General features: G+C 54.6%; 4 protein-coding genes across 4 annotated transcripts in view; 1 reads left to right on the top strand and 3 right to left on the bottom strand.

Moving 5' to 3' along the window:
• The window catches only part of TGME49_280660 (HECT-domain (ubiquitin-transferase) domain-containing protein), a gene marked incomplete at its 5' end in the record, with an annotated part of 62,756 nt that extends 52,169 nt beyond the window's left edge, over positions 1-10,587 (top strand). Inside the window, 4 exons of the mRNA XM_018781862.1 lie at positions 100-8,036; positions 8,522-8,668; positions 9,043-9,245; positions 9,715-10,587. Of these exons, the coding sequence (XP_018637208.1) occupies positions 100-8,036; positions 8,522-8,668; positions 9,043-9,245; positions 9,715-9,949 (8,522 nt within the window). The 3' untranslated portion in view covers positions 9,950-10,587. The remainder of the gene's footprint in view (positions 1-99; positions 8,037-8,521; positions 8,669-9,042; positions 9,246-9,714) is intronic.
• Positions 10,097-14,525, bottom strand: TGME49_280670 (hypothetical protein). Its single transcript, XM_002371420.2, has 7 exons — positions 13,565-14,525; positions 13,251-13,454; positions 12,837-13,085; positions 12,299-12,526; positions 12,028-12,180; positions 11,480-11,493; positions 10,097-11,273 (listed from the first exon to the last, which is right to left on the bottom strand). The coding sequence occupies exons 1-7, from the start codon at positions 13,623-13,625 to the stop codon at positions 11,073-11,075; spliced, it is 1,110 nt and encodes a 369-aa protein (XP_002371461.1). The 5' UTR covers positions 13,626-14,525; the 3' UTR covers positions 10,097-11,072.
• Positions 14,526-14,756: 231 nt separating this feature from the next.
• On the bottom strand, positions 14,757-17,300 carry TGME49_280680 (hypothetical protein). The gene is made up of 6 exons (XM_018781863.1): positions 16,116-17,300; positions 15,994-16,054; positions 15,863-15,940; positions 15,744-15,804; positions 15,622-15,683; positions 14,757-15,563 (listed from the first exon to the last, which is right to left on the bottom strand). Exons 1-6 carry the CDS (start codon positions 16,310-16,312, stop codon positions 15,330-15,332), a joined length of 693 nt encoding a protein of 230 aa, XP_018637207.1. The 5' UTR covers positions 16,313-17,300; the 3' UTR covers positions 14,757-15,329.
• A 340-nt stretch (positions 17,301-17,640) lies between these two features.
• TGME49_280690 (DNA polymerase epsilon subunit B protein) lies at positions 17,641-25,769 on the bottom strand (the record flags this gene model as incomplete). The annotated part of the gene is made up of 12 exons (XM_002371422.1): positions 17,641-17,738; positions 17,984-18,065; positions 18,468-18,575; positions 19,116-19,254; positions 19,855-19,969; positions 20,414-20,464; positions 21,089-21,235; positions 21,831-22,458; positions 22,713-22,847; positions 23,232-23,459; positions 24,374-24,580; positions 25,113-25,769. 12 exons carry the CDS (start codon positions 25,767-25,769, stop codon positions 17,641-17,643), a joined length of 2,595 nt encoding a protein of 864 aa, XP_002371463.1.
• Between the last annotated feature and the right edge of the window lie 1,047 nt (positions 25,770-26,816).

Here is a 26,816-nt window from a genome sequence, read left to right as displayed (position 1 = left end):
TCGTGTTTGTGTTTCGCATGCCTCGCGTCGGTCTCTGTCCTTCGAGTCTCTTGTTCTCAACTGGCGTCGCCGAGATGTCGCGTTTGATTGTTTTTGCAGGACCCTGCGTGACTGTGGTGCAAGTGACGCGAGTGGAGCATCCGCGACCGGCGCCGCGTACGCTGTGTCTGATGAACAGTCCAGCGGCTCTGATCTCGAATTGTTCCTCTCTGAAAATCTGTCTCTCGCGAAGTCCGTACCCCACACACCGCGATTGGCAGCTCCTCAACGCGCTCCCGGCAGACGCCTTCCTCGATGCCTTCGCGCCCCGCCGGGTCCGCCTGGTGTTGGAGGGACGACGTGGGGAGGCTTTGACTGCATGCGGCGAGTCGACAAATTCGTTGCGGCGCTCTGTGCCTGCAAACTCCGTCGGAAAAGCAGCAGAGCGGCGAGACAGAACCCCCCTGAAGGAAACGCGTCAGTCGCCGCCGGACGCCTCACGGACTCGCGCGCTGCAGACAGCGAGCGACACCGAAGAACGCGAAAGGAGAGAAGAAAGAGACGAAAAGCAGAGGGAAGACAGAGGGTCGAAGGCGGCGAGGGACGCGGAAGCGGCAGGCGGGCATGAGGAGGAAAACAGTTCAGGGACTTCCCCAGAGACTGAAGAGCCGTGTGTTGAAGCGGACGGAAGAGACACCGAGACAAGCCGCGAAAGAAAAGGTTGGAGACGCCAGCGTCGAGGGGCTCTGGATGAAGAAACGTCCTCGATCGTTTCAGTCACCGCAGGCGTGACAACTGACAGCTCGCGAGGTGTGACCATAGGGCAGAGTTCGGAGGACTTGCAGTGGATAGAACAAGGGGAAAGGGAGGAATTGGGTGCATGCATCGAGCTTGAAAAGGCCCAAGAAAAACCACAAAGCGAGACAAGCCTCACAGAAGCAGTCTGTGACCCCACGCCTGGCCGTCGAAGTGTTGTCGAGCCTCAGCTCTCCTCGTCGTCTGTGGAGTCTTCCTCGTCGAGAGGCGATCCCTCGTTTTCTATTTCTCCTCAGATAGACGGGATTCGAGATGCAGGCCGGCAAGCAGACCTGGAGAGACACGATAGGAGCGTCTTTTCTTCTGAACGCGACGTTTCTGGCACACAGATTGCGGATCGCCTTCGGTGTTTCTTTGCTCCCTTCCCCGCACTGCTCTGCTTTCCAAGATGTACCTCGAGACGCCAAGATCGTTCCGCAGAAGGCGCCGCGCTCGAGCCTTCCCGGGTCTCCCCTCCGCCTCCCAGACGCGTTTCTCCAGATTCCTCGTCATGCAGGCTTGACCCCCCCAGTGCAGAGGTTGGCGACACGGCGCAGGAGCCGGCAGTTCTTCCTGGGACTGTCCAGACTGGAAACGCCGTGGCGGCCGAGGTTTCGACGGGGCGAACTGAACTGGCGGAAGAGGCGGCCGATTTGCGGTCTCCGGTCGTTCTTTCGGAGAGGCGAGAACGCCTGTTTGAAGAAGGCGCTTCCACGTCGCAGGCGGCAGGTTTCGGTCCCTGCCGTCTCCCCTCTCCTGCCACGGGTCTCTGCCCTGCTGTGGGGTTCGACGACGCAAACGCCCACCCTGGGGCTTTGCATGCGTCTTTCGAGGAGATGGGAGACGGCAGCTCGTGCGGCGGCTCGTCGTGGAACCGCATCCTCTTCGAGCAAGAGCCAGGCCTCAGCTACATTGGACCGCCGCAGCCGTGGTCGCGAGTCCCGGACTGCGTCACAGGAGTCGCCGCCGGAGGCTCAGCGTTCCGTCGCGTTGCCAAGCGTGAGCGCGAGAGAGTGGAGGTGCCAGAGCGCTACGACGGCTGGCGTCTCCTCGTCCGTCAGGTGATTCCTGAAGAGTTTCAGGTGAAGGCAGCTCTGGCATGCGAAGAAGCAGTGGCGAGCGAACTATCGGAGACTGCAGCCCATCTGGCGAATCTTCTTTCGCCTGCAACGGCAAACGGCAGAGGGCGACCCCACAAAGGGCCCAGGCAGGGGCGCGGCTCTTTGGAGCGAGCGACGCAAAGCAGAGAGAAGTCGCGAGTTTCCATCGCGCCCCAGGAGACGGGAGGCGAGCTCGAGATGCCGAGGGAAGGAGGAGAAGGAAGAGACAGACATGCGGTGGGCGAGAGCGCGAACAACGCGGGCTCGCCTTCAGGAGTTGTCGATGGAGAAGTGAAGGGAGACAGGCAAGACGCGAGTATTAGAAGAGGCGCAAAGAACGAGTCGTGTGTTAGGGATCGCGTAGGAAGATCTCCAATCCGAGAAATAGACAGCAATGGTTCCCTTGTTCTCCCGGTCACCCCCGAGTCGCCGCCTTCGTCTCAGGCTGCCGCGGTTTCTGCCGCATCTGGGGGTGCCTCCGACCATCCAGTATTTCCTGGATGTCTCCTAGCTGGACCCGCTCAAGCTCCAGATCGAGGCGTCAGCAGTCCCGAGACTCTGCCACGTTCACCTGACTTCTGCTCGGCTGCTTCGTCTGGTGCGCCAGAGGTGAGCAGACCCTCAGGGCGCGAGTGGGGTGTCGCGGAGGAGATGCTTGCGTCGTCTCAACTGTCTGTTTCCTCTCACTCCCCAGCTTCTCAAGTTCCTCGTCCTTCTGCCTCAGTGGCCTCGGCTTCTTCTTCTCCTGCAAGCCCAGAGACCGGCTGTCTCCTGGGCCTTGTCCCTGTGGGAGGCGTGCTGTCCCCCGACGCCGTGGAGAGGAGCTTTTCCGATCAATGCCTCCGCGGGTCTGACTCTGTGAGGGAGCGTTGTCAAGCGGGAGAGACGTCGCTTTCGTTCCGAAGTGCAGAGAGCCTTGCAGCGCCTGCTCTGTCTCCAGCGCCCCTCGCGTTCTCCCCATCGGTTCTCGCCTCTGTGGGATCTGGAGGGCCGCATGCAGCATCCCGTGTCTCGGGCAGCCAATGGGGACAGCTGTCGCGAGTGGAGAGGCGACCGAGACCTCGCAAGGTCTTTCAGGAGGCTCTGCGTCGTGCGCTTCTTCCGATGCGTCTCGAGGGCCTTCTCCGAGATCTGGAGGTTCGACTTGGTGTCCAGGGAGAGCCGTGGCCAGACGCCCTTCTTCTGCGTCTCATTGACATCACAGTCAAGGCGAACGAGTCTCTGCGTGATGCGAAGACAGGCCCTGAGATTCGCCCTCTGACTCCGCTTCTCCTGCCTCTTCCAGGCTCCGCTAGGCGCAGAGAGAGGGAGCGAGAACAACGGTTCCGTACTACAGGGTTTGACCTCACACGCACCGCTGGGGAAGACAACCACTGGTGTCTGCAGGACGAAAACGCAGAGAAACGTGACTCTGCAGAGCAGGAGAGAAGCATTCGATTCGAGCACGACGAAGACGACAGAAGGCCCTTCGCCCCTTCCAATGGTTCTGGTCCTGACCCGCACACAGTTCTTCTCTCCGACTCTCCTTTCTCTCGTGGTTCGTATGCCAATCCCTCTTCGCTGCCCTGCAGCACAGCAGAGCCTTCGCCGGCTGCGTCGCACTCCGACGCGTGCAGTTCGCAAACTCCCGACGGATCCTCGCCTGCCTTGCCGCTCCCGCCTCGAGACTTTTTCGCGGACCTTCCTTCGTCTCCGGACACAGCGCTGCTTGACGTCAGTCCGCATGCGTTCGTCGTCCGGCCATTCCAGGTGGCGACGTCTCTCGATGGGGCCTTGCGAGTCTCCGCCCTCGACGTCTGGACCTGGCACTTGCCCTTCTTTCCGGACTTGAGTCCCGACGCGGTCGCGGCATGGCTCCTTCGCGCTCAAAAGGCCCAAGTCTGTCGCGCGACTCAGCGGGGGAAGGCGACTGGCGATGCCCGAACTCGAGGCCGACAAGGCTCTGAAGGCCGCTCCGGAGCAGATGCAGAGAGCGGCGAGCCGGCAGGAGAGGAAGCGCCGAGCTCGCGGGCTGGCGAAAGACAGCTGAGGGTCTTCCCTGGGGGCTCTGGGGGCCTTCGAGGCCTCCACGGAGACGGCTTCGAGTCCTCGGAAGAGAGTTTGCATGCAGCGACTTCTCCGAGGTTTTTGCGGCATGCGCCTTCTCTTGATTCGTCCGAAGATTCGCCGCATTATGACTTCGATTCGGACTACGGGGTTGACGGCGGAGCCATGACCGAAGGCGGGGAGAACGATGGGTCTGTCTTTTGGGACGACGGAGACGCGGAAGGTGAGAGGTCTTGGCCGAGGGGCCGTGAGCCGAGCTTCGGAGATCCGGAAACTTATGACACAGAAGAGGCGCATACAGTTGAGGGGTTCAGCAACAGCGTCAACCGCAGCTGGGATATCGACGAAGGCTTTGAGGTCCCTCACCCCCGCGAGGAAGAGGGTCAGGAACATGTCTTCGTTTTTCAGGACGGCGGAATGAGCCTGGCATCTTCCTCAGAGTCTCCGGGGGCCTCCGGCCGCGCGGGAGATGGCGAGACGTCGTCCCTGCCGGGCGCCGCGCTTCCGCCGGCCCCTGGGGCTCCACGCGGTGCATCGAGCGCGGGTGAGAGCGACGACGGCAGCAGTGCCGAAGAGGCGGACGATTTGCAAGACGCAGTTGGAGAAGAGGGGGAGGCGCTGCACCCGAACGCGACGGCTTCTTTGTCAAGAACCGCCTCCGGTGCCTCAGATGTCTTCACGCGAGGGTACGTCGCCGGGGTCGACCGACTCGCTGAGGAGCTTTGGACGCTCTACGAACTCCTCGTCTTCCGCGAGTGTGTTAAGAGAGTGAAGAATGCCGAGAGAGCAAAGAGGGAGGAACGAGAGAGGAGGGCGAAGCGGCGTCCAACCCAGAGAGCAGAGGGCCTTCGGAAGACGCACAAACAAACACCGTGTGGAGACTCAAGCCGTAGATCGTGCGCAGCCCCTGCAAGCTCCGCCTCTGCCTCAATCGCCGCGGTGCGGTCGCAAGGCGCGAGGCGTCAGAGACAGAGAGAGCCAAGAGAAATGGAGAGACGAAGCACAGCGGCAGAAGCAGGAGAAGGCAGTGAAAGAGCACAAGTTGAAGCAAGAGAAGAAATTGAAGAAAGAGAGCAAGGAAGGGAGGGAGGAGGTCGTCGACGCAGCCGAAGACAGGACACGGGGCACTGTCATGCCTCATCCTCTTTCCCGTACTACGAAGGCATTCTCGCTGTCATTGAGGAAGACGAGGCGAGTGCACTCTTTGACCAATCAAAGTCGCTGCGCGCAGGGTGCGAAGCCGACGGGGAGAATGAGGAGGGAGGCTCAGAAGCGATCTCACAAGGAGAACGAAAAGAAGACGGTCTCTCGAGACGGGGCGCCAAGCCTTTCCTCACAGGCTCCTCGCCCATCTACACTGCTGTGGCGTCTCCGCTAGTCGAACTTCCCTCTTTCTGTTCTCCGCTCCTTTACCAAGTTCTCTACGAAATTCTTCTTCTCTTTCTTCGCCTCGGTCTGGCGCGATGCGTCGCCAGGGGCTCCTCTTCCTCAGCTGATCTTCTTCGCTATTGGCCCCCGACAGTGGGGGACATCAGAGCCGCTCTGCAGCTCAGGCTCAGGTATCTCCACCAAGTCAATGTCTCTTTCCTCTTTCTCTCTCCGTTCCTCCCCACAATCCCGCCGCCGCACCCCTACACGTATGCCGAGCGCCACGAAGTTCATCTGGGCCTCGCCGCGTCGGCTGTCTCCTCGAGAGGAGACACTGCAGAGCGAGAGGAGGGCGGCGCGACGACTGGCGCTCGGAGACGGGGGTTCAGGCTCAAACACCCGCGCAACTCGGTCGCGTTCGCGTGGCTTCCAACTGGTGCACCGGCTCGAGAGGACCTTCCCGGCGCCGCGACGACTGAGGGCTTGCGAGCGCGCGCGGCGTGGGGCCTTCGCACCCTTCCGCCCGTCTCCTGGAGGCCCAGAAAAGAAGCGGCTCGCAGGCCGAGAACCCCGGGAGGTGCACGCACATGCAACCGAGACACAGACGAAAACCTATCTTTTCAGAAAGAAGGAAGGAAACGTTCTCTAAATCAAAACTGTGTCCGCGGTACGCCTGGATCGGCTTCTCTCGCCGGGATTCCTGCCTTTTCTTCTTCGCTGTGGGGTCGTAGGGAAAGCGAGGCGTCCCTCGAAGATCGAGACAAGGTCTTAGTCGCATTGGCGGGGACGAAGTCGCTTCTTCTCCCCGCTGTGAAGAACTTTCTTTTCCGGGCCTCGACGATCTACCGCGTCCACGCCGTCCGCCAACAAATTCTGCGTCTCCCCGGCTTCTCGTACGCCTTTCGAGAGCCGGACAGGCCTCGGCAGGCCCTCGCGACCGTTTCGCTGTCACCCTCCTTCTCTGCTCTTCTCCCTGCCAGCCACGGATTCTGCGCAACTCAGCCCCAGCTCGCCTCAGAGTTCCCCAGCCTCTCGCCTGCGGGAGTGGCGCAAACCGCGCCACGGATGTCCCTCGCGTGGGAAGCGACCGTCAGTTTGGTGCGCCTGCATGCGCCGTTGGAGGCTCTCTGCGTTTTGTCTCCTTCCCGGCAGCCCAGGTCTCTTCTCGCGGAAGGGAGAAGCGGGTCGAGTGCGACGCTGGTCGTCGACGTGGCGGCGCCTCTGCCGGAGTCCTGGGGCAACGTGGGAGCTGCGGCGGTGCTGCTGGACCGAATCGCGGCGCGCCAACCGGAGACGGCGGCGGCGTCTTCTGTCTCGCTCTCGCAGACTCTGCCAGGAGTACGTACACCCGGGAGTGGCGGCGAGGGTGCAGGCGCGGAGGCCAGGGGGCTGGACGCTGGGGACGGGAGGTTGTTTGCGGAGGCGCGGTTCGCGAAAAGTTTGACTGGACAGCTGGCGCGGCAGCTGCAGCACGTGGAGACGCTGAAACTGGTGGCGCGTGAGCGCGCGTTCGTCGTGCAGTTGCGCGGTGAAGGAGCGCAAGACCTCGGCGGGCCGTACGCAGAGATTCTGAGCAATCTGTGCGACGACTTAGTCAGCCAGCGACTCGTCGTCGAGTGCCCCAACGCCCGCAACTCGGTCGGAAACAACCGCGACGTCGCGATCCTCAATCCGCATGTGCGCGAATTCCTCCTCGGCGCCGACCTCGCCGCGCCCGACTCGGGTGTACATACACCTCAGCTGCCGGGTGGTTCCCCTGGAAGCGACGCGAGCGACTCGGAACCGTTTGACGAGAACACCGATGTGTGGCCTAAACGCGGGACAGGGTGTTTCGAGTCGCATCTGCGTTCTCTCGAAGAAGCAACGGAACTTGTTTCTCTCGGTTGTCAAGGACCTTCGCCGCTCGGTTTTTCCGATGCGTCCTGTGCCTCCGGCTGGGCTCCGATATTGCCGCCTCAGCCGCTGCTGCCTGTCGGCCCTGCGGCGGCCCGAGGCGTCCGGAGCGTAGAAGCTTTGCAGGCGCAATGGGTCGAGTTTTGTGGTCTCTTTGGCTTCTTCGCGGCTTCGCCCTCTGTCGCCACGCTCTCGGCAGCGACGCCGACGCTCTCCACGACTTCCCGCTCGAGCTCGTCCTCCGCACCGAGTTCTCTCGACGCAGAAGCGCGGGAGACTGAGCGGCGACGCATGCGAGAGGCGCCGGATCATGGGCGACGGTCTGCGACTTGTCTCCTCTCCTCGCTGGGCCAAGGGCTGGCGTCGACCCTCTTTGTGGTTGGGCGTCTCATGGCGTGTGCTGTCCTGACGCAGAGTCCGTTGAATCTGTCGCTCTCTCCCGCCCTCTGGAAGCTCCTGCTTTTTCAGCTGCCTTCGCTTCAGGACATCCAGGCGGTCGATGTCCTGGCCGCCAAACAGCTGAAGACGTTCCTTGCATGCGCGGGCCTCACCCAGAGAGAGGGCGGACGCCTCGCGCCAGCTCACGACAAAGGCGCAGACGCCGGAGAAGAAGAAGAGAGTGAAGGAGAACGTGGAGACGTTGAAGGTGGAGAGGCCGGAGAAGGCCGAGAAACAGGTCGTGTGGGGAGACTGGAGAGAGAGAGAGACCAAGCCATTCTGCAGGCCTTCGCGCAGAACGGATGGACGTTCGGCGACGCCTTGGGCAGAAATGTGGAACTTTTCCCTGGAGGTTCACAGCGTCCTGTCGACGATGCAGAGATTGCTGAGGCCGTTCAAGCGGCTCTCTTCGCCAAGGTGAGGAAAGTGGAGAAAGGAAGAAGCGAACAGACCCACCCACTGGAGTTTCTACAGAATGCGTCTCTTGCAGTCCTGTACACCATCTGTGCTGGGGACAAGGTGTCCGTCGCTTCGCCTGTCGGTGTAGGTTTCAGTGGCGGTGCTCACCGAATCCAAGTTCTGTGCTAGAGAGAACCGAAAGGGAAGTGAAGGAGCGGTAGACGAGAAAACGGAGGTCGCGACGAACCCCACTGTGTAGGCGGAAAAGGTGGACGGATGCCGGCCGGGTTGCGGAGGCAGAGATCCGGCGAAAAGGCGAACAATTTCGTTTCGCGCATGCGCGGAATCGTTTTTGTGGGTCGAAGCGTGGATTCTAGAGGCATGGCCGCAAACTGGAAACAGTTCTACTGCACTGCTGTCGAGGAGTTTCTCAGGGTGTATCTACACTGGTGCCTCCATCGTTTCGTGACTTCTTTCTGTTTTGCTGCCATTTCATTCCGCAGCTCACAGAAGGGCGAGAGGCAGCGGCCTGGCTAGCCTACGGCCTGTATGACTTGCTGCCTCTTCCGCAAGTTCAGGCGACGCTGACGGCAGACGATCTGCGTCAGCTGGTTTGTGGAGATGACGATATTGCAATTTCTGTCTTGATGGTAAGGCCGACAGAGACCGGTGGAACGCTTCCAAAGTCCTGGGCGTCTCGGCAGATGATCCCGAATGCGCAGCACAAAACGCGAATGCATGCACGATGTAAATGTGAGTATGTAGAAGCACGGATAGGCGTGAGCATCGCATGTCTCGAGTGTACCTTCACCTGCATGTGCCGCCGCTCTTCGTGAGGAGTTTGCAAGGGCGACGTTTTCTCCTCGTGTTCCGTACTTGGTTTTGAGATGAAGTGGTTTACACCTTTCTCCAACTTCCTCTCTAACGGACCTGTCGCCTATGCAGCTGTCGCTCTCGCGCGAACCGCTCTGCCGTGCTTTGCCTCCAACGTTCCGGTTTCTTTGCGTTTCTCTTTCGCATGCAGCGGCACTCGAAAGTAACATGGGACACCAGCGACGCGCGAGAAAGGGCTCTCATTGACAATCTGTGGGAGGTCCTCAACGCCTTCACCAAGAAAGAGAAACAAATGTTCCTTCGGTTCGTCTCGGGCCGTTCAAGACTACCGCGATCTTGGGTAGCAGGAGACCCTTCTGCCTCTTCACACAAATTCGAAATTCATATCATGAGGTAATCGAATATTTGTACGCCTGTGTGTGAATATTTGTACTTTTGTCCGTGTGCGTCTGTATCAGGTCCGTCCTGGCGGACTTGACGCAAAACGCACAGGTATCAGGGCTGGTATTCTGTCCCAATCGATCACAACTCGTGAGGTCTTTTTTGAGTGTACACAGATCTAGCAACGCGTGTCAACTTCTCGTTCTCTCTTGAGTTCATCCAGAAGCGGTCATTGTGGCCAGTCGCTTTGTGTTACGTTTTTGCTCTTAGGTTTGACGCATTGTTTTCCGGCGGGGAAGGGGGGAAGTTCGGGGACCGCGCAGCTGTGCTGTCTTCCGTGTATCTTCTGATGCACGCATATGTCCATTCTGTAGATCGTATTTCGAGAGGACTGCCTTGCGGGCGACGCGTGGTGTTTTTTCTCTCGTTGACACACGGTGCAGGCTCCTCGGATGTGCTTCGTTCTTTCCTGTCGTCTCAGAGACGAAGAAGCTCTGGAAATCCAAGACGCGTCGCTGCGGTCCGTGCGAGTCGCCGAGCACCAAACAGTGGACGATCGGCTGCCGACCGCGAGCACATGTTTCTTCATGATTAAGCTGCCGAAATACTCGAGCAAAGAAGTACTGAGACAGAAGTTGAAGCTGGCCATCACGTCTTGCGTGGACATCGACCTCGACGCTCTCCACCACGACTTCGAGTTTGCTCAGTTCGAATAGCGCACGACCGCCCACAGCCTGCAGAGGAATCAAACAGCTCCATACCTGTGGCCAACCCCGTTTCCAGTGTCTACACATATATACGTTCTATATCTGTATGTATGCATATGTATGTATATGGTTATATATATATATATATATATATATACATTTCTGTGTTTATGTCTATTTTGAGGTATATACTTGTGTCCTCCTGCCAAGACAGCACGATGTGTGCCTTGAACTTCAGGAAAGGGGTCGAAGTACAGTCGTGTTTGCTTCTTCGCGTAGACTGATAGAACTGAGGCACCTCTCTATTGTCCTGTCGGTATTTTTCTAGGAATGAAGCCTTCAGGGGTTCGACATTTTCCCGCCTGTTTTGGAGGGGCGAGAGAGCGAGCCGAAGCTATCACGCGTGTATGCTGGGGTCTTGTTCATCTAGCATCTGCGTGGTGCAAATTTCGGGGTCAACCGTGTTTCCAGGCACTGGTGAGTGGGAGTCTTTCTGTGTTTCTCGTGGCTGTTTGTCGCGTTTCCTGTGGCCTTCCACGATTTAGTGCGCACAAGACACCCGGGTCCTAAGTGCTTGGACCGTCTGAGAACGCATGCAGCGAACAGTTTCGGTAAATATACAACTCCATGGCACATTTGAGATTTCTGGCCTGAAAAGCGATCATGTCCTCTTCGCCGCGAGACTTATTCTTGGGCCAGCTCAGACGGGACGCAGTCCATTGTCTCTGTATAGAAGTTCGGTTCCTCGACACCACACAAATTTCTGATGTTCGGACTCCGATAGAAGCATTTAAATGCGGCCCTCCGTCGAAATGGTGTGTGCACCGGCTCTCACCCCACAACTGGTGCAGCGCTCCGGAGGCAGCGCGTCTGAGTCAACGGGGGAAGTTCTAGGCGCCGAAAAAAGCATACTGAACGGCCTCGTCACAAAAAACATTTTTCTAGAAGCTTTTCAAAAGAACTGGACAAAGCGCCTCCCCCCGCAAAGAGGCACCGGTGACACCTCGGGCCGTCGTTTCTACGGCGCGACGAATTGAGAGACGGAACAAGGTTAAAGTAACAATTTTAGGATGGCGAAGTGTAAACCAGTGCAGCTGAGGATACTGGTGGTAGAGCAAAAGGTACAGTGACTTCAAGTGACGCTCGGCTGGATACTCGAGGGAATGCCAACGCGTTCTGGATACGTGAAGTTCGACAGCAAGACGACGCCAGTGAGGACTAGGGAACTCCCGAGAGAAAAAACGGCAACTGCGCCGCCGCGCAGTTCGCGGAAAAACAAAATGCCCCAGCACCCGCTGACGACGATGGCGGTCTGTTTCGACGGATACGCAACCTGAACGCAAAAACGCAGCGCATCGTGTGTGCGCAGGAGTGAAGACTGTGTACCATCTAGAGCCGTCCGTTTCTCACTAGAACTCTTCGCGCGGTGATCTCTTGACAAAACAGCTGTAAAGCGCTGGTGGGCAGCGACCCTGCCGTGTCCGACCGGCGTTTTGGCTGCCCAGTTGAACGGGAAGTAATTTATGAGGGGCCACTTACTGCGAATGATATTCCTGCGAGCAGACACAGCACAAACAAACACGAAGAACTGGGAACTGTTCCGCGAGTAAGCCGTTTTTACATGCCTGTGGGAGGAACATCCGTGGTGACACTTCCCTGGTTCATCGTTACCCTCAAAAACGCCACACTTTCCGGGTGTATATACAGCAGCCTGGAGCGCCATCTCCTGTCGAGACTAGTTGATGGAGGTAAATGCCCAAACACAACTGCGCTTGCGGGTCTGCTGACCCGCCTCTGCTATTTCGTGGCGAGTGCCGACATGGACATGAAATCCCGTCTATCTTGTCGCCCACCCGTGTCTCCACATTATTCACAACAGATTTAGAAACTACAGAACTCGATTTCCATGTTGAGAGCATCGATTTCCGTCAAAAGCGTAGAGCCTTTCTTCATACTGACACTGGAAGCTCACAAGTGATGTGTTACGTAGAGCCGCCCGATATCGCGGCGGGTTTCTTGTTTTGAGAAGACGGCAGTCCTAGATGTGTGAAAGTCGTGAGACGATGTGTGGAGACTGTGACACTTACTTGGGATGGCGATGATGACAGCAAGGATTGCCATCATGTAGAGAAATCCGGAAAGGAGGCCGAATGGGAAAGCACGTCTAAAGTGCCACGCAGGTTTTTGTTTGCCGACGAAAAGGCGGATGGAAAGGGCAAGTACAGCTGCCATGATGATTCCTGTACAACATATTTAGCACAAAACACGCTTTCCGTCAACTGGAGTCGCGCAGAAATGCTATCCGGAGTTTCTTTCGAGCTCGCGTATACTCCAGACTTAGGCCGTGTGGCGACCTACCCGTCGCGAAACTCGGAAGAAAAGCAATGCCTTTGTCCTCTGGAGGGACGAAGGACATGGGGCCTAGAGAAAGGCCACCACAAACTCCCGACACAACGCAAAGGAGAAGGCCACAGGCGTGGCCGATTTTGTGATTCTCTAGAAGTTGCGTTTCTTCGACTATAAGCGGGCGCGCTTCCGGAGTGTCCACGAGAACTGCCTCAGGTTCCGCACACTTTAGTGGAGTGCCTGCAGGAAACAGACCGATGAGCCATACTTCTTGATTTCGAATGGAAGGTGTGAAGTGCCAGCGGATCATCAGAGCCTGTCAAACAAATGTATCTTTTTCTGAGAGTATTCCACGAAAGCAATTGGCTTAAATCTTCAAGGTTTGTTCACCGGAGCCAAGTTCGGTTGTGTCCTTCATGATGGCAATGTTAGGCGCACAAAGTGCTATACAATATCCAGTGTAAAACTGAAATGCCAACATTTGCAGATAAGGTGTACAATTGCCCAGCAAGGTGTTAACGCGTGAGGTTTGGACAAGAAAATTGCTGACCTTTGAGGCAGCAGGATTCACAGGACCGAGCGATTTCTTTGGGGAAGGCCGAGATGCTGCTTCCAGCAATGAGGCACACAACAGCGAAAATGTCCACCCACAAGAGGGCAAGGCGGTCGTTGTTCACCAGGACCCCCCACAAGAACGACGTGACGACGGCGGTGCCCATAGAAATTGCAGCATGCACAGCCATTCCGACTCTGGAAATGGCGGCGAAGCCTGCATTGATTGCGGCGACAACGAGCGCCCCTGAAAGAACCGCAGAGAACAAGAATTTCCACAAGTGGTCGTCCGTGCGCCTTCACCACAGAACAAGACGGCGGAGTCAGAGAGTTGGGTAATGATATGTGCGTGGACACAGACCGATCACGACGCCAGCGGCGAAACAGCCAGCACAGTAGGGAATACGCGTACCTGATAGAGCGCCCCACCAAGTGAAGGCACAACTTATCCGCATGCTGTAGTCGTCCATGATGACCTGGTTCAGGGGTAGCAATCCACAAGCTAGGAAAGCCGACCCGGCGTAGCCACAGCAAAGGTAGAGAACGTATACCGCATCTTCGAGAGGCGGTTCCAGCTTGCGGATCCTCTCCAGTTTCCGCGGAACAGCGACGGAGCCTGAAGGCCCAAGAAATACAAACCACGGTGGTGTGTGAACGAGCCGAGTCAGATTGAAAATGCGAGGGTCAACAGTAGCCCGCCTCCCTCAAGAATCAATCTCCTCTCACCAGTCGCGAGTATCGCCGCCAAAACGGCGATGCCGCCGACAATAGAGTTTCCGTCAGGCATGTCTGCGGGAGGTTTTCGTAGATCTGTGAAGGCGAGTAGAAAAAGGCAGGACGTGGCCGTCCTGGGTGCGACCGTCGAGTCTCATCTGCATCGCACCAGGTTTCCTCTGTGTTTTGTCCGAGCGACCGGTACAGGGAATTCAGCAAGTCTCATGAGGCTTTCTCACAACCAAGGACGGAACTGAGTCAGAAAACAAGGAGAAAAGGGGTCCGGTAAGGCGAGATGTGCCAGCTTTTCCACTGCGTTTATCTCGCCGCCAAGACAATGGCTTCCTCTCATCACACCCGGATCCGGGTGCAAGACATGCGGAACCAGCTGGGGCTGCTTCCTTTCTTGGAAACAGAAGCGGCCACAGAAATCTACAGTGTTACTGGGGTCAGGTTCCTTGATAAAGAGTCGTTTTCATCAATGCACATACAGAAAACGCTGGTTTTCGAGTAACAGCGACGACAGACCGCAGTTGTCGTTGAGGGGCTGTAGCGAACGTTAGCTTGTCAACGGAGCGAGAGCTGCGAAAACGCCAGGCGGGTAGCCGACGTCAACTAGCAAGCACCTGTTGTGGAGTATCAGTTGCGGCCGACTCGCAAGATGACGCCTAGTCCTGTATTTCTGCAAAATGATCTCGTACCAATACCGGTTACAAAAGGGGATCGGTAAGCTACGCCAGAAAACTCTGTCTTGATGAGTCAAACGAACGGTTACAGCGGCTCAAGCATCGCTGGACGCGGCATGACTAGTTCAGTTTCGTCAGTCCGTAGGTCGATCGAAAAAAAACGCGCGGAATAGCTCAAAAGGTGCCTTCAATTTCTGAGAAGATTATAAGGGAAGAGAAAGTTCCGCAACCGGTTCTCTTCTAGATCGCAGCGCACTCGTTCCAGGAATGCGCCGCGCAAAATCCGGTGCTCAATCACGTGCTGACGTGTCCGTGTCTGACTTGATCCATATTATGGGATTCCACTCAGTGAAGGAGGGTGGATTTTTCTGATGGAATAAGTGTCATGGAGACTCGTTCATGTCGCAGCAAATGTGTCTCCCATGTAGGGATAAGGATGAATGCAAGTCCAATTGTCGCAAGTAGCGCGCGAGTAGTTCCTTACACGATGACCGGACAAGTGTGTCCGGCCCTCCAGGTTTTATAGAAAGTTCAAATTTCGTTTCCCTACGTTTATTTGAGAGAGCCCCTGAGTTTGGTCCAGTTATGCGTTGGACCTTCACATGTTCGGTCACGCAAGCTCATGAAATACCAAGCGTCATCGTATACGCGAATGCCTCCGCACATCAGCCGCAAGATTACACGGTTTCTGGTACTCAGGACTACACTAACAGCGAGAAGGGAATTGTGTTTCTGAGAAAGGGGATGTTTAGCTTTGAATTTAGCGTATGTTGGAGCCCTGTGAAATGAAGTGCACGAGAGTACGGAGGAGGCTAGTGTAGCACACATCGAGTGGAACTCATGTTGGTATGCCTCCAGAGTCTGCCATGACTTTTCTTAGCCAAAGGAATAGCTGCCAACAACCAACAGCCTCGATTTGTCCAGTCGCCGCAAACGGCGAATGACCAGAGATCTCATCTTCACTGCCAAAACCGATTGGGATGATCTGCAAGACAACACGAAAACGTCGGTTCGCAGCTAAATCATGTCCAAATAGGGACAAGCGCAGCAAAGCCTTAGATTACGGTAATTCACCGGTGGCAGCAAAACGGTCACTTGAAAGCCACGGACCCACGGATGTCCCCGATGTGGTCAACTGGCACGGAACGGTAGCGCTTGCCTTTCGGCACTTCGTTGGGCCGCTTCTCCATACGAACCGTATTAGCAGCTCTTGCGCCTGGAGGACACTTCTTTTCCTTTTTGTGTCTCATTTGTTGGAAGGTTGCTTCGACTTCTGTTTCAATATCGGCTGAGACACGAGCAATGGCTTTCGGGTTCTCCTCCTCCTGATGCGAACAAGTGGAACCAGAGTAGACACAAACGCCTTCTGACTTCCGCACTCACTGCTTCAGCGATACGTTGAGCCAGTTTGTTGAGCTTGGACTTGAGGACACGCATTTGCTGGCCTGTTGGATGATCCGTCGGTGAAACAGTACGCCATCTAATTTTCCTGGTCAATCTCTTACCAGCCTCAGTGAACTGCATTGCGACGTTGTCCCGTTTCGACCTCAGCCGCTCCCTGGCTGCCTGAACGAAAGTCGTTTTCGGTATGTCTAGTCGATGACCAACAATCGTCAGTGCCCACCGTCGCCACATGTTCCACCTCAGCGAAGTCTACAGCTGCTTTCTTCGGTATTCCTGCCCTGTGTGCTCTGTCTATCGCCTGTCACCCAGTCATGACGTTCCCAGGGAATCGAACGCAAGGTTCAGTCCAACCTTTTCCAAGTTGCTCGCCATTTGTCGGTAGAGAATATCAATTTCGCTGTACGGATTCAACCTGATCATTTGACAACACAGTTCCTCAGAGACTATTCGTAAAGCGCACAGGTGACGCTTACGTTAACAGCGACTCGCGTGACACTGACGGAAGGAACACCTCCTCCACTGTGTATACTGCTCCCTCAGAGAGTCGTCCTTTTTTCCGCGTTGTGACCGCTTTCCCTTTGACGAATTCCGCTGCGGGAGCAGAACACTCAGAGCTGTCGGAGTCACTTGCACATTTTGCTCGTTCCCTTGTTGCTTTGGTCCGTCCCATTTTTTCCTTTCGTACGTCACACGAAGGTTTTCACGTCAGACCTGTTGGTTTTTTCTTCGCGAATCTCCCGCAAAGTTCTTTGGTGCGTATTCTGTAGTGAGTCAGCTGCGTCATTCGGAAATCCTTTGGCAAAATCTGATGGCAGCTCAGGTGTCTGTCCAGGCGAACCCCGGTAACCGGCTCGACCTTGCCACAAGCGGAGCTTGTTCCAGATGGAGTCATCTGTAATAACAAGGAAAGGTGCAATTTTTCTTGAGGAACTGGGAGCCAACTTCGACGGCTTTCAAGTGTCAAGCAAAAAATCGTCCAAAGCAAGGCCCCGAACGTTTGCTTCCTGTAATCAATACTACGAACGCCACGCTTGGAACCAGCTGGCATCTCTAGTAAAGCGAATGCTTGTACACAGAACACACTTTACAGTCAGATTTGTGTACTAAGAGCGCTGCACTTCCGTGAGAATGGATGTACCTGGTAGTCGTTCGTGTCTGAGCGGACAACGAAATGACATTGAACTGACACCAGTGAAAAAGGCAAATTCACCCCTCTACCAAGACAGGACTGTAACGATGCAGACCAAGAAGATAGGTATTTGGCGTCAATTTGTCCCTTCAACGTTCAGGCTTCAAACGGAGCAGCCAGTGCATCTCCGCTTCCGAGGAAGCCATTCCAAAACATACGGATTCTCTATGTGATTCTATTGTGGCATTTTCTCAGCTTTCTGAGTCTTGTTATGACAAATCTGTGGGTGACTGGCAGTCAATCCGACCCAAGGTAAAGTACTAGCGTTTCAGCACCGGTAGGACTGAAACTGAAGCACTTGCAGATCTCCTGCACTCCATAGGGATCTACAGTTGCATCTGTGCGTCTTGACCGATACCAAAGGTCCCCTTAGCATGAGGATAGAGCGTTCTTCTAAATCAGATGCATTTTCTTGCTTCCGTTCAAATGGGTCTCGAGCTACTGCGTTTCTTTACAGTTGGTGACAAAACCCGTTCAACTCCGGCGAACACGATGTACTCACACAACAGCATCCAGCCTGGGTGTACTGAGATAAGTGCCTGACAACACTTGAAGGCCGAAGTGTTACAGGGGTCGGGTCACCACCTTCCAGTGACAGTTTCATGCACACCAAGCAGGTTCAACCGACTCGGCAAAGAACAAGAGGGTTGAAAAAAATCGCGTTTCTGGTCATGCCAAAACGTCTTCCTCGATCCATATGGAGCCTCTCCTAGATCATAGACAGTCACGGAAAGTTGCAGTCAGGCTCTTGCTCCTTGCGTCTCCACTTTGGTTTTCGCCGATGCGTGTCAGAGAAACCCGAAAGCCATCTACTTGGCCACCCCACTGCTGGGTACAAAATACTTGGTTAGCTGGTGTGTTGCCATTTCGTAGATGAAGAAACTTTTTGTTTTTCTGAAGGACGCGTCTGAAGAAACAGAGCAACACCGAAGTCGAACGCCACCTCTCCTCAGTAGACCGAGTGTTGTCGAAGCCAAAGAGAACATGGCAGACTCTTTGTCCCCTTGATCCAGGTGTCGTTTCCTCCCTCAGCACCCGGCTTGATTCCACACTTAACTATCCCGTTCACCCCTGGCTTCCTCAATACGCGCCAGTGACAACCAAACCCGAACGACTGATCGCAGTAGCTTTAACGGTTTGTTGATAGCGTACTTGCGTTTGCGAAGATGAACTCATCTGGATTTCTGGGATCTTTTTTGATCACCGGTGGAGCCGATTTGTCGCAGAGGAAAACCTACAGAAAACCGATCACTTGAACCGTACAAAAGTCAGAATGACTTCCGAGAACTCCACTGGCAGTTTCCAAGCAGCTTTCCTTGGTGGTGCCAACTCGCGCTTCTCCCCACTAAAGCTTGGAATGTAGCTTCTACCGGCATCTCACGCATATACATACATACAAACATATATACATACATATATACATACACACATGCATGCATCTGCACAAATACATATGAACAAGTATAAATGCGTGTGAATAAATAAGGAAGCACGTGTATGTTGGCGTATGCATGTGTACATGTTCACATAAATGGAATCCAATTCTTTTTTTTCCGAAAAAAGTTTCTTCCTGTCAGGAGCCAACCGGATGTTTCCTCTTGCGTGAAAGTGGTTTTTGCCCGTTCTGTACTCTTACAAGGTCAGGCATGGGGAAGAGGCCGAGACTCTGGTCTCTGTGTTTGAGGAGACGGTGGTCAGCCGTGATGGGGCACAAATGCGCCTGGCCCACCACCGTGTTGTACAGCTGAAGAACGCAAAGCGGAAAAAGTAGTTTCAGCACAGAACAAGCCTGTGGTTCCCGGTGTGTTACGATCGTCGTATGACTTGGAGACAGATGGGCCGTGGATGATGATCCACGCTGCTTCGACAAAGCGGCGATGCACGAGGTAAAAGGCTCCGAGATCTGCCACAGTGTACCTTTGCATTTCCTCAAAGTTGCGCAGTCCCCTGGACAGCGCGTAACTCTAGAGCTAGACTTTCGCACGTGAACTCGAAAAGTGGAGTGCCCGAAGCAGAATTGACAAAGAGAGAACTCGATGCACCGAAGACGCGAAAACACAGAACAGAGTTCCCGCATCCCACTGTGACGAAGCGCATGCCTTCGAAAGCGAGAGAAGCACGTGTAAAGGGCAAGCGAGAAGTCACTGGCGATCGTTCGGTTTCCAGGGTAACTAGAGACTCCCGATGGGCTCCTGCGATGCACACAGGAGCAACCCGAAACTGCGAGACCTGAAACGAGACGTTAGCACAGAAAAGGAAGCGAACGAGTTGGAAGAGAACGTACCAGGTCAACGATATCGGCATCAACAGAAGTCTGTCCCTCTGTCTCTTTGTTCCGGCCGCCCGTCAGGAGCGCATCTCGAGAAAGAGCCTTGAAAACGTCGTGACGAAAGAAAACCATGGAGGAAGTGAAGTGACGAAGCCTGTCGGAACCACTCAGAAAAGAAGTCGGCTTTCACATTCCACCCTTCACTGAGCAAATTTGCAGGCTCAAAAGAGAAAACCGGAAAACGCAGAACTGAACGCAACTCTCTCACTTCACGGCACAACCGCCTTCCTCTCCACTCGAGAAAGACGGAACAAATCCTCTTTCTCTACATCCACAGACAACTATAAGTGTATCCGTATATCAGCACCTTCCATGTCTGCACTTATCGTTCGTTCCATATATATATATATATATATATATAAGCGTCTCTCATATCAGCGGCCTGCGCACATACACTTATCCTTAGGTCCACATGCCTCCGTATACCAATGATCTGTGATCCAGACTTGTACAGATCAAATCGAATGGACGGAGGCATTCTAGCACTTATAGGCCTCTGTTCACTGTGGCTTCTTCACTCATGCGATAGAGACAACGAAGTTGATCATGAAAAGCACACCAGTATTCCAAAGATGTATGCACATATTTACATATATCCACGTCCTGGACGCGACTGGGAGTGCCTGGGTTTGACCATACATAAATGAGAGCAAGTGTATGCTCATCAAGGCAAGATTGCAAAACCAGCATTTACCTGCACGGACTGGTGGTGAAGAAAATTTTTCCCTTGCTCGCAGGAACAGCCTTCTCAATTCGTTGCTGAAAGTCGGAAGTGAACGGAGGCGTCAGAGGCAGCCGCGGCAGGCTCTCTGAAAAGAAACGCCGACGACGAAAATTTGAATTCTCCACACACCGGCACACAAACAACCCTTCAATAACAAGCAAATATGCACTCAGCCTCGAGCATACCAACATATCAGCATAAACAGCTGGCATGCATCCACACACCCACATATGTATATATGCATATATAAATACGTAGATGCCAATGCATGCGTATGTATATGTATATGTATGTATATGTATGTATATGTAGGTATATGTGTGTATATGTATGTATATGTATGCATGTACATGCGTGTATATGTATGAAAGGGTCTAACTGTGTGTGGTGAGAGAATTGAAGCTTGGAAGAGCAAACAGAAGCGACGGGCCGCGCGATGGGCACCCGAGAGGTTGGCAAGTCTGTGCGGGCGTTTCTGCGGACGTCAGTTCGCGACAGGAAAGAAGTGACGAAGAGCAGCAACTCTCACCTCTGGCGAAGGAAGGGTCGTCTGGTCCAGGAACGAAGACGAAGTGACAGCCTGTGCAACGGACGCGAAGAGCAGAGGAATCGACGTGGAAGCCAAGAGCTGCGAATGCGAATTCGGTTCTTTCTCTATGGATGCAAATGCTCAGCTGCATGCAAGCTGGTGGGGCGACCCGTCGCTCTCGACTCGGCTACTGGGGTGACGAAGCACAGGGGCATCGAGTTTCTGGAAAGTCAACTTTTCCAGAAAGGATGGAAGGAAAACCTTGGGTGGCATTCCTAGACTCTAAACAACGATGACGAGAGGCCACAGGCTGAGAGGGCGCCTTGGAAGGTCAGAAGAAATCTGCTTCTTCCAGATCCGAGAACGCGAGCACTCGAGCGAACTCGCGGTACCTTTTTTTCACAGCAAAGCCTGCGATGAGAATCTCACACGCCGGTCGCGTTGCTGCGGATTGCCCTTGCCTCCTCCCGAGAAGAGACCCAGAGAGGCACAAAGTGGCATCTTGAGGAATCAGAGAAACAGAAGGGAAGGTCTGTTCAGCCCTCAGAAAGGCGGCGCCGTCGAACACGAGAGACGATGTTGCGAGGGAAAGGAAGAGATTCGGGAGAGAGAAAAGAACTTTTTCTTGCGGGGAGAGAGGAGAGAAGAGAGAAGAGAAGTTGAAAACTGGCTTACGAGAAACAAAGAGGGGGAAGCGAGACGTGAGGAGATCGAAGAGAGCGTTGAAACCTGCGCTGTAGACATCTTCGCCTCCGGAGATGGTGGACGAGAAACTGCCCAGGAAGACGAACCCCGATGGATATTCGTCTTGACTCTCGAACGCTGAACACAAGAAGTGAGAGGCCACCGCGACAAAAAAAACGAGTTCAACTGGGTCTTCTTTTGAACATCTGTCGCTTCCCAGAGCCGAGTTTCAGTGCGATGTTCATGCTCTCACCGCTTCTGAGACAACGCACAGAGGAACCAGGCATGTATAGCAAACATCTTTTTACGCCTCTCTCTGCCATACTCGAGAGAAGAAAACGCGTTGGAAGAACCCCAGTGTGTGTGTGTCTCGATTTTCTCTGGAAGAAGGATATTAGATGGTCCTGGCCCAAAGATCAGCGCTGGCGTTGAACGAAAAAAAAGATGCAAACAGATCAACGGGCAGGCATCTTCCTCGAGTCTGTTTTCCACTCCAACACAAGCGAAGGAACCGGAAAGCAAACATCCCTGTCGAACATAGGTCCCAACGACTCTGAACAAACGTCTCTTTCTTCTCTCTTCACCATTTCCGCTCTCTTTTCTAGCCCCTAGTCCCTTCCCTTCGCCACCATTTTCTTTTACTTGTCTGCCTCCTCGCTCTTTTTCTCCGCTGTCTCCTCTTTCCTTTCTTCTCTTGTCTTTCTGTCCTTTCTTGTCCTTTGGTCCTTCTTACTCGCGAGCATTTCGCCGAGGAGTTCGATGTCCTCTCGTTCGTTGAAGTGGCACTCTGTGACGATAATCCACGCCATAGGGTCTGGCGAATCTCGATCTTGTTGAATTTTGACCTCCATTTTTCCACTGTCTCTCTTCCCCTGTGGTCTCCTCCCCCTGCCCTCCTCGCCCCCTGATCTGTTCTCCTTCTCATTCGTCTCCGACCCTCCGCCAGCTGTCGCTGCACCGTCGGAGACTTCCGGCTCGAGGACCGCGAGGACGTCTCTCAGGTCCTCTTCGTCTTGATCTTCTTCTCGCTCTTCCTCGATTTCTCGCCACTCTTCGAGAGCCGTCAACTCGCTCAACGCCAGCAGCCCTCCAAACATCGCGCTCGCCTGCTGTCCAGCGATCAAACCTTCCTCCTCCTCGAGGAAAGATGTGAAAGAGTCTGTCGGCGAAGGCGTCGTGCGCCTCCGCTTGCAACCTAACGGAGCTCGTCTCGAGCGCTGCCCGAAGAGAAGCCGATCCGACGAAGGCCACCGCGGAGGATGCGACAGGTCAATGACGTGGAAGCAGTCGTCATGCTTCGTGAAGAAGCCGTCCGCGAGCACCACATGGCCTTCGAGAAAGAAGCCTGGGCGAGGTCGGAACTGAAAAAGGGAGAACAAAGGATGGACGCCTCCCATGAAAAACGCATAACTCGGGAGGAACGAAAGGTGCACAAAGAACAGACGAGTTTAAAAGGAAAACACAGTCACTTCTCCACCTGCGACTGCCTTGGACGCGTCGCCTGAATGCCACCGACGCTCGCATTTCCTCAGTCAATGCCCACCTGAACGCGCACTGTCCCTGAAGTCGAGTTGCTCTACTCATATGTTCGCTCTCGATTGTTCTATCTTTTCACCTCTTTCTCGAATTTTATGCGAATGTCGCTGAAAAGGCCTTGAAGAGCGAGATCCTTGTTGACGTCTCTCCCCAAGATCGCGAGGAGCAACTGCCGCTGCCCCGCCCGCCGCGCCACACCGTCTACCTCGAAGACCTGTGGGGGAAAAGGAGAAACAGAGGCGAAAATGGGGAAAGAGGAAAAAGAAGGAGGAAACGGAGGAGAAGCGACAAGCAAAACAGCGACAGAAACGTGGACAATAAAAAACAGAAAAAAGTCAGAGCATGAGCCACGAGAAGAACAGCTTTTCTTTGATGCAATACGACTTCCACACGAAGAGAAAGGACTCGAAACTCCCGACTTAAAGCGAAAGACGCTCGTGTGAACATCTGCGAAAACGAAAACGCGAGACCGCAACCGTATATAGACACCGCACTGGGAAGTGCAGGGCAGGGCCGCCTTCTTCTCTGTCTCCTCCCCTCTCCCCGTCTGTCTGCTTTGCTTTTTCTCTGATTTTCTTTCTTCTCGCTGAATCTTTACCACGCGTTTGACCGCCGCGTTCGTGTCTGCATCGGACTGGAAGCCGGGCGCCTGTACCCTTCCTTCCGAGGCACTGCGTCCGTGGAGAGACAGGAGAGGGTGGAGGAGACATCTTTGCTGCAGCACGTAGTAGCGGCGGTCGAACATGGAAGCAAAGACTGAACTGTCGCAGAAAACGCGTCCGAGAGACGCGAGCGTGAGGGGCTTCAGTGGGGTCGTCTGGAACCTCTGGAAAAGTGGAGAAACAGACACGAAGAAGGACGGTGAACGCGACGAAAGAGGAGAAGATAACCTGTCTAGGAAGCGAAAAAAAGGAGAAGACGAACGAGATGAAAGAAAGCACAGCCCTCTGTCTCCGGGACGCGGCAGAGCTTCCTTGAGTCTTCTTCAGTTGAAACCTCCCTCTTCTTTCGAAGCAAAGACGCGTCATCCTCTCATACAAGTAAGCAAAGTGCACCCGAGCGTCAGTCTTGCCGGAAAAACAGAAGAAAAAGGTAAGCCTGAACGCGAACTCCCGAAGAAACCGCTTCTGCGAAGGTTCATGTTCCAAAAAATTCGCCGACACTATTCGACGAAGCAACCGTCGCCTCAAACGCACTTTTCTCAGTGCATCGAGCAGAGTTACATATATACATATATATATATATATATATATATATATACATATATATCCATATATATACATATATATACATATATATACATAAATATGCATATATGTCCATATATATATATATATATATATATATATATATGTATCCAATACCTCGACGCTGGTATCACCAGTCTCTCGTGCTGAGGTGCAACGGCTGCTCTCCTTTTTGTTAGAGTCTACTCTTCGGAGACTGCGAAAAGCTCGCAACAGCTAACCAAACAGCGTTACGTCGAGGACCCCAGAAGTCCCTGATTATCTTCATCGAAAGGGAGTGACGGCCGAGACAGCCCAGCCAACCGACCACTACGCAGCCGCCGCCTCGTCAAGATTCAAACACCAGAACCAGTCAAACTCCCCGTGAAGCGAGACTCCCCGCCGCACGACCGCACTGTTTTCCCCTCCATCTTCGCCTCTATTTTCGCCTCCATTTTCGCCTCCATTTTCTCCGCGGGAACTCTTTAGAAGCTCTTCCTCTCCGCCGTCGCACCTGCTTGGTGGTGTCGAAGGAAAATTCGTGGACGTCGGTCATTGCGCTGTGCAGGAAGATCTTCTTCCCTCTGCACCTTGCAAGTTTTCTGCGAGCTTCGTCTTCTCGGCGGCTTCGCTCTCGTCGTCGCCACCCGAGCAGCGCCGCCTCCATCAAGACCTCCGGCGGAGGCAGCGGCCGCGAGAGAGAAAAGAAGCGAGGAAGACTCTGGAGAAGGTAAGAAAGAAAGTGAACAAGAGATCAAAAGGGCCGGACTCAGAGGACATTCCCTGGGGACAGAAGACACTGAAAGAGAAGAGCGACCAACCACCACACGCGTCTGGGGATTTCATGCGGCCGTCTCTGGCAACCCTTGGCAAAAGGAGCGGCGCGGTTTACTGCTCGCGTGACCGGAAAAGAAAAATGGCGAAAAAAGAGAAAAAAACGCGTCCTCGGTACGCCCTCCCCCCGCAGGTGCGTCGGAAACAGGAATCAATGAAGGCAAAAACGGGTACGGAACCTGCTGAGGCGAAACTCGAGAGAGAGCAGATGAAAAGGCGAGCAACACCCAGCTACCGCAGGAGTCACTCAGAGAACAAATGAAGCTCGACTCCGCGAGTCCCCATCGTGGAGAGGGATGCCTGGACTTCTGCCGACTCTGCTTTCTGAGATCGTCTCCTGGGGAAGCGGCACTGCTACTTCGAGCGGTTTTCACTTGACGAATCTTCTGAAAGGTTAACAACGTCAAAGCTCAGCGTACTCGGTGGACGGTTTCCACGACGAAGTCGACGACAGCCCAGTGAATTCTGACTGGCACTCCTTTTCTCCTTCCGCCTTGTCTGTCCTCTCCCTCTGTCTCTGTGTCCGCCGGTAGACTCTCCTCTGCGTCGCCTGTCCACCCGTAGAGGACCTCGACAGGTCTCCCGCGCTGCGCCTCGGCGCGCGTTCGTTCTCCTCTGTTTCTCTCTTCCGCGAAGATACCACTGGACCGGCGCCAGGCTGGCGCGCCATCGTCTGTGAGGCTCTCTCGCGCGGCTGATCCCCTTTGCCGAGGATGACGTCCGACGGCGCAGAGCGTGAGTGAGTGGAGAGAAGAGAAATTCAGCAGCAGAACGGGTGAAGCAGCAGAGGGCAGAAGAAGCGCGGCGGGGAAGCGCGCGCGCAGCGAGGCGAGGACGGCCAAATGGGCTGCACAGCCTCTGCATGCAGTCGAGAGCTCAGACCAAGGGAAGAGATCGCAGCGGAGAGAGTACGAGGCGCCGGGAGACGGAGAAAACGGAGAACAGGTAGCTTCTGGGGAAGCAGGCGAGGCGAACGAACGCTCTTCTTCCAAAGAAAAAGGCGTGCCTTGCGCGCCTGCAACACCCCAGTCCAAGCTCGCCTCCAGAGAGGAGGGAACGCCGGACGAGTCCGCCATCTCGCGGAGAGGAAAGAAGAGACTGCGAAGAACTTTGGCTTCCCTTCGTGCAGAGACAAAGGCAAGGAAAGAAAGAAAGGAGGGAAGAGAGAAGAGAAGAGAGAAGAAAGGATCGGTGGAGAGACGGAAAAGGCTGATTGATGTGCGTTGTGTGCGCTGAGAAATTGTTCTTCTTAGGGCGAGAGGAGAAGGAAATTGGGAGCAGGAAACGGAGGAAAAGGTGACTTGTCGTTTTTTAATTTGCAGAGAGACACGAGACCCGGTCCTCGAGGAGACGGTGAAAACAGAGAAGGAAAAACAGGCGCAAAAAAGTCTGCTCGGAGCGACGCCAGCAGAGAGAACGCAGGTGAAAGTGAAGAGAAAGTATGTTCTTTCTTCCTGAGTTGCTCGTTGCTCGTTTCTGTGTCTCCTCGCCTTCCATGAAATACATCATCAACACACTCGGTGTCTTCCGATCTTCCTCTGTCTCCCCCCTGCTCGGCCAGTCGCGTTCTTTCCGACCGCGTTCGTTCTGAGTAAAAAGCGAGGAGAGCCGTAAAGACGAGCAACTGAGAAACTGAGGATGCTCTCGTGTGTTTAAGGACTCCTGCGTTCTTGGGATTTCCGAGAGATTTCCACCGAAGGTTCAACCGCGAGTTTCTCGATGTGCATGCAGACAGCGGCGCGCAGTCGAACGCCGCGACCGCCTACAGACTCCCCCCTCGAGCCGGCACCTGTACTTCTGACAACGATGAAAACAAAGTGACGCTTCTTGACGAAAAGAAAGGTTGATTGCGACTCAGCCGCAACGCATTTGAGAGGATTCTTGCAGAGAAAGGAATGAGCTCCAGCGTTGCAACGCTGCAGTTGTGACAGGCGTAAATGGCCGCGTTTTTTTCGTCGTCCCGATGAACAGGTGGAGACGTTTTTGAGGACGATTCGATCCGCAGACTCGCCCGTTCAAACTTCCGCTGAAAGGAGACAAGTCCTTTTGAGTGGAGAGGAAAAGACGAATGCAGATAAAGAAAGCAGAGACAAGTGAACAGAAGGCAAGACCGAAGACACGCC

This window comes from Toxoplasma gondii, chromosome VIIa, assembly GCF_000006565.2.
Source record: "Toxoplasma gondii ME49 chromosome VIIa, whole genome shotgun sequence".
Classification (NCBI taxonomy): Eukaryota; Apicomplexa; class Conoidasida; order Eucoccidiorida; family Sarcocystidae; genus Toxoplasma; species Toxoplasma gondii.
Note: the sequence above shows the minus strand (reverse complement) of the source record. Positions and strands in the feature narration are given on the sequence as shown.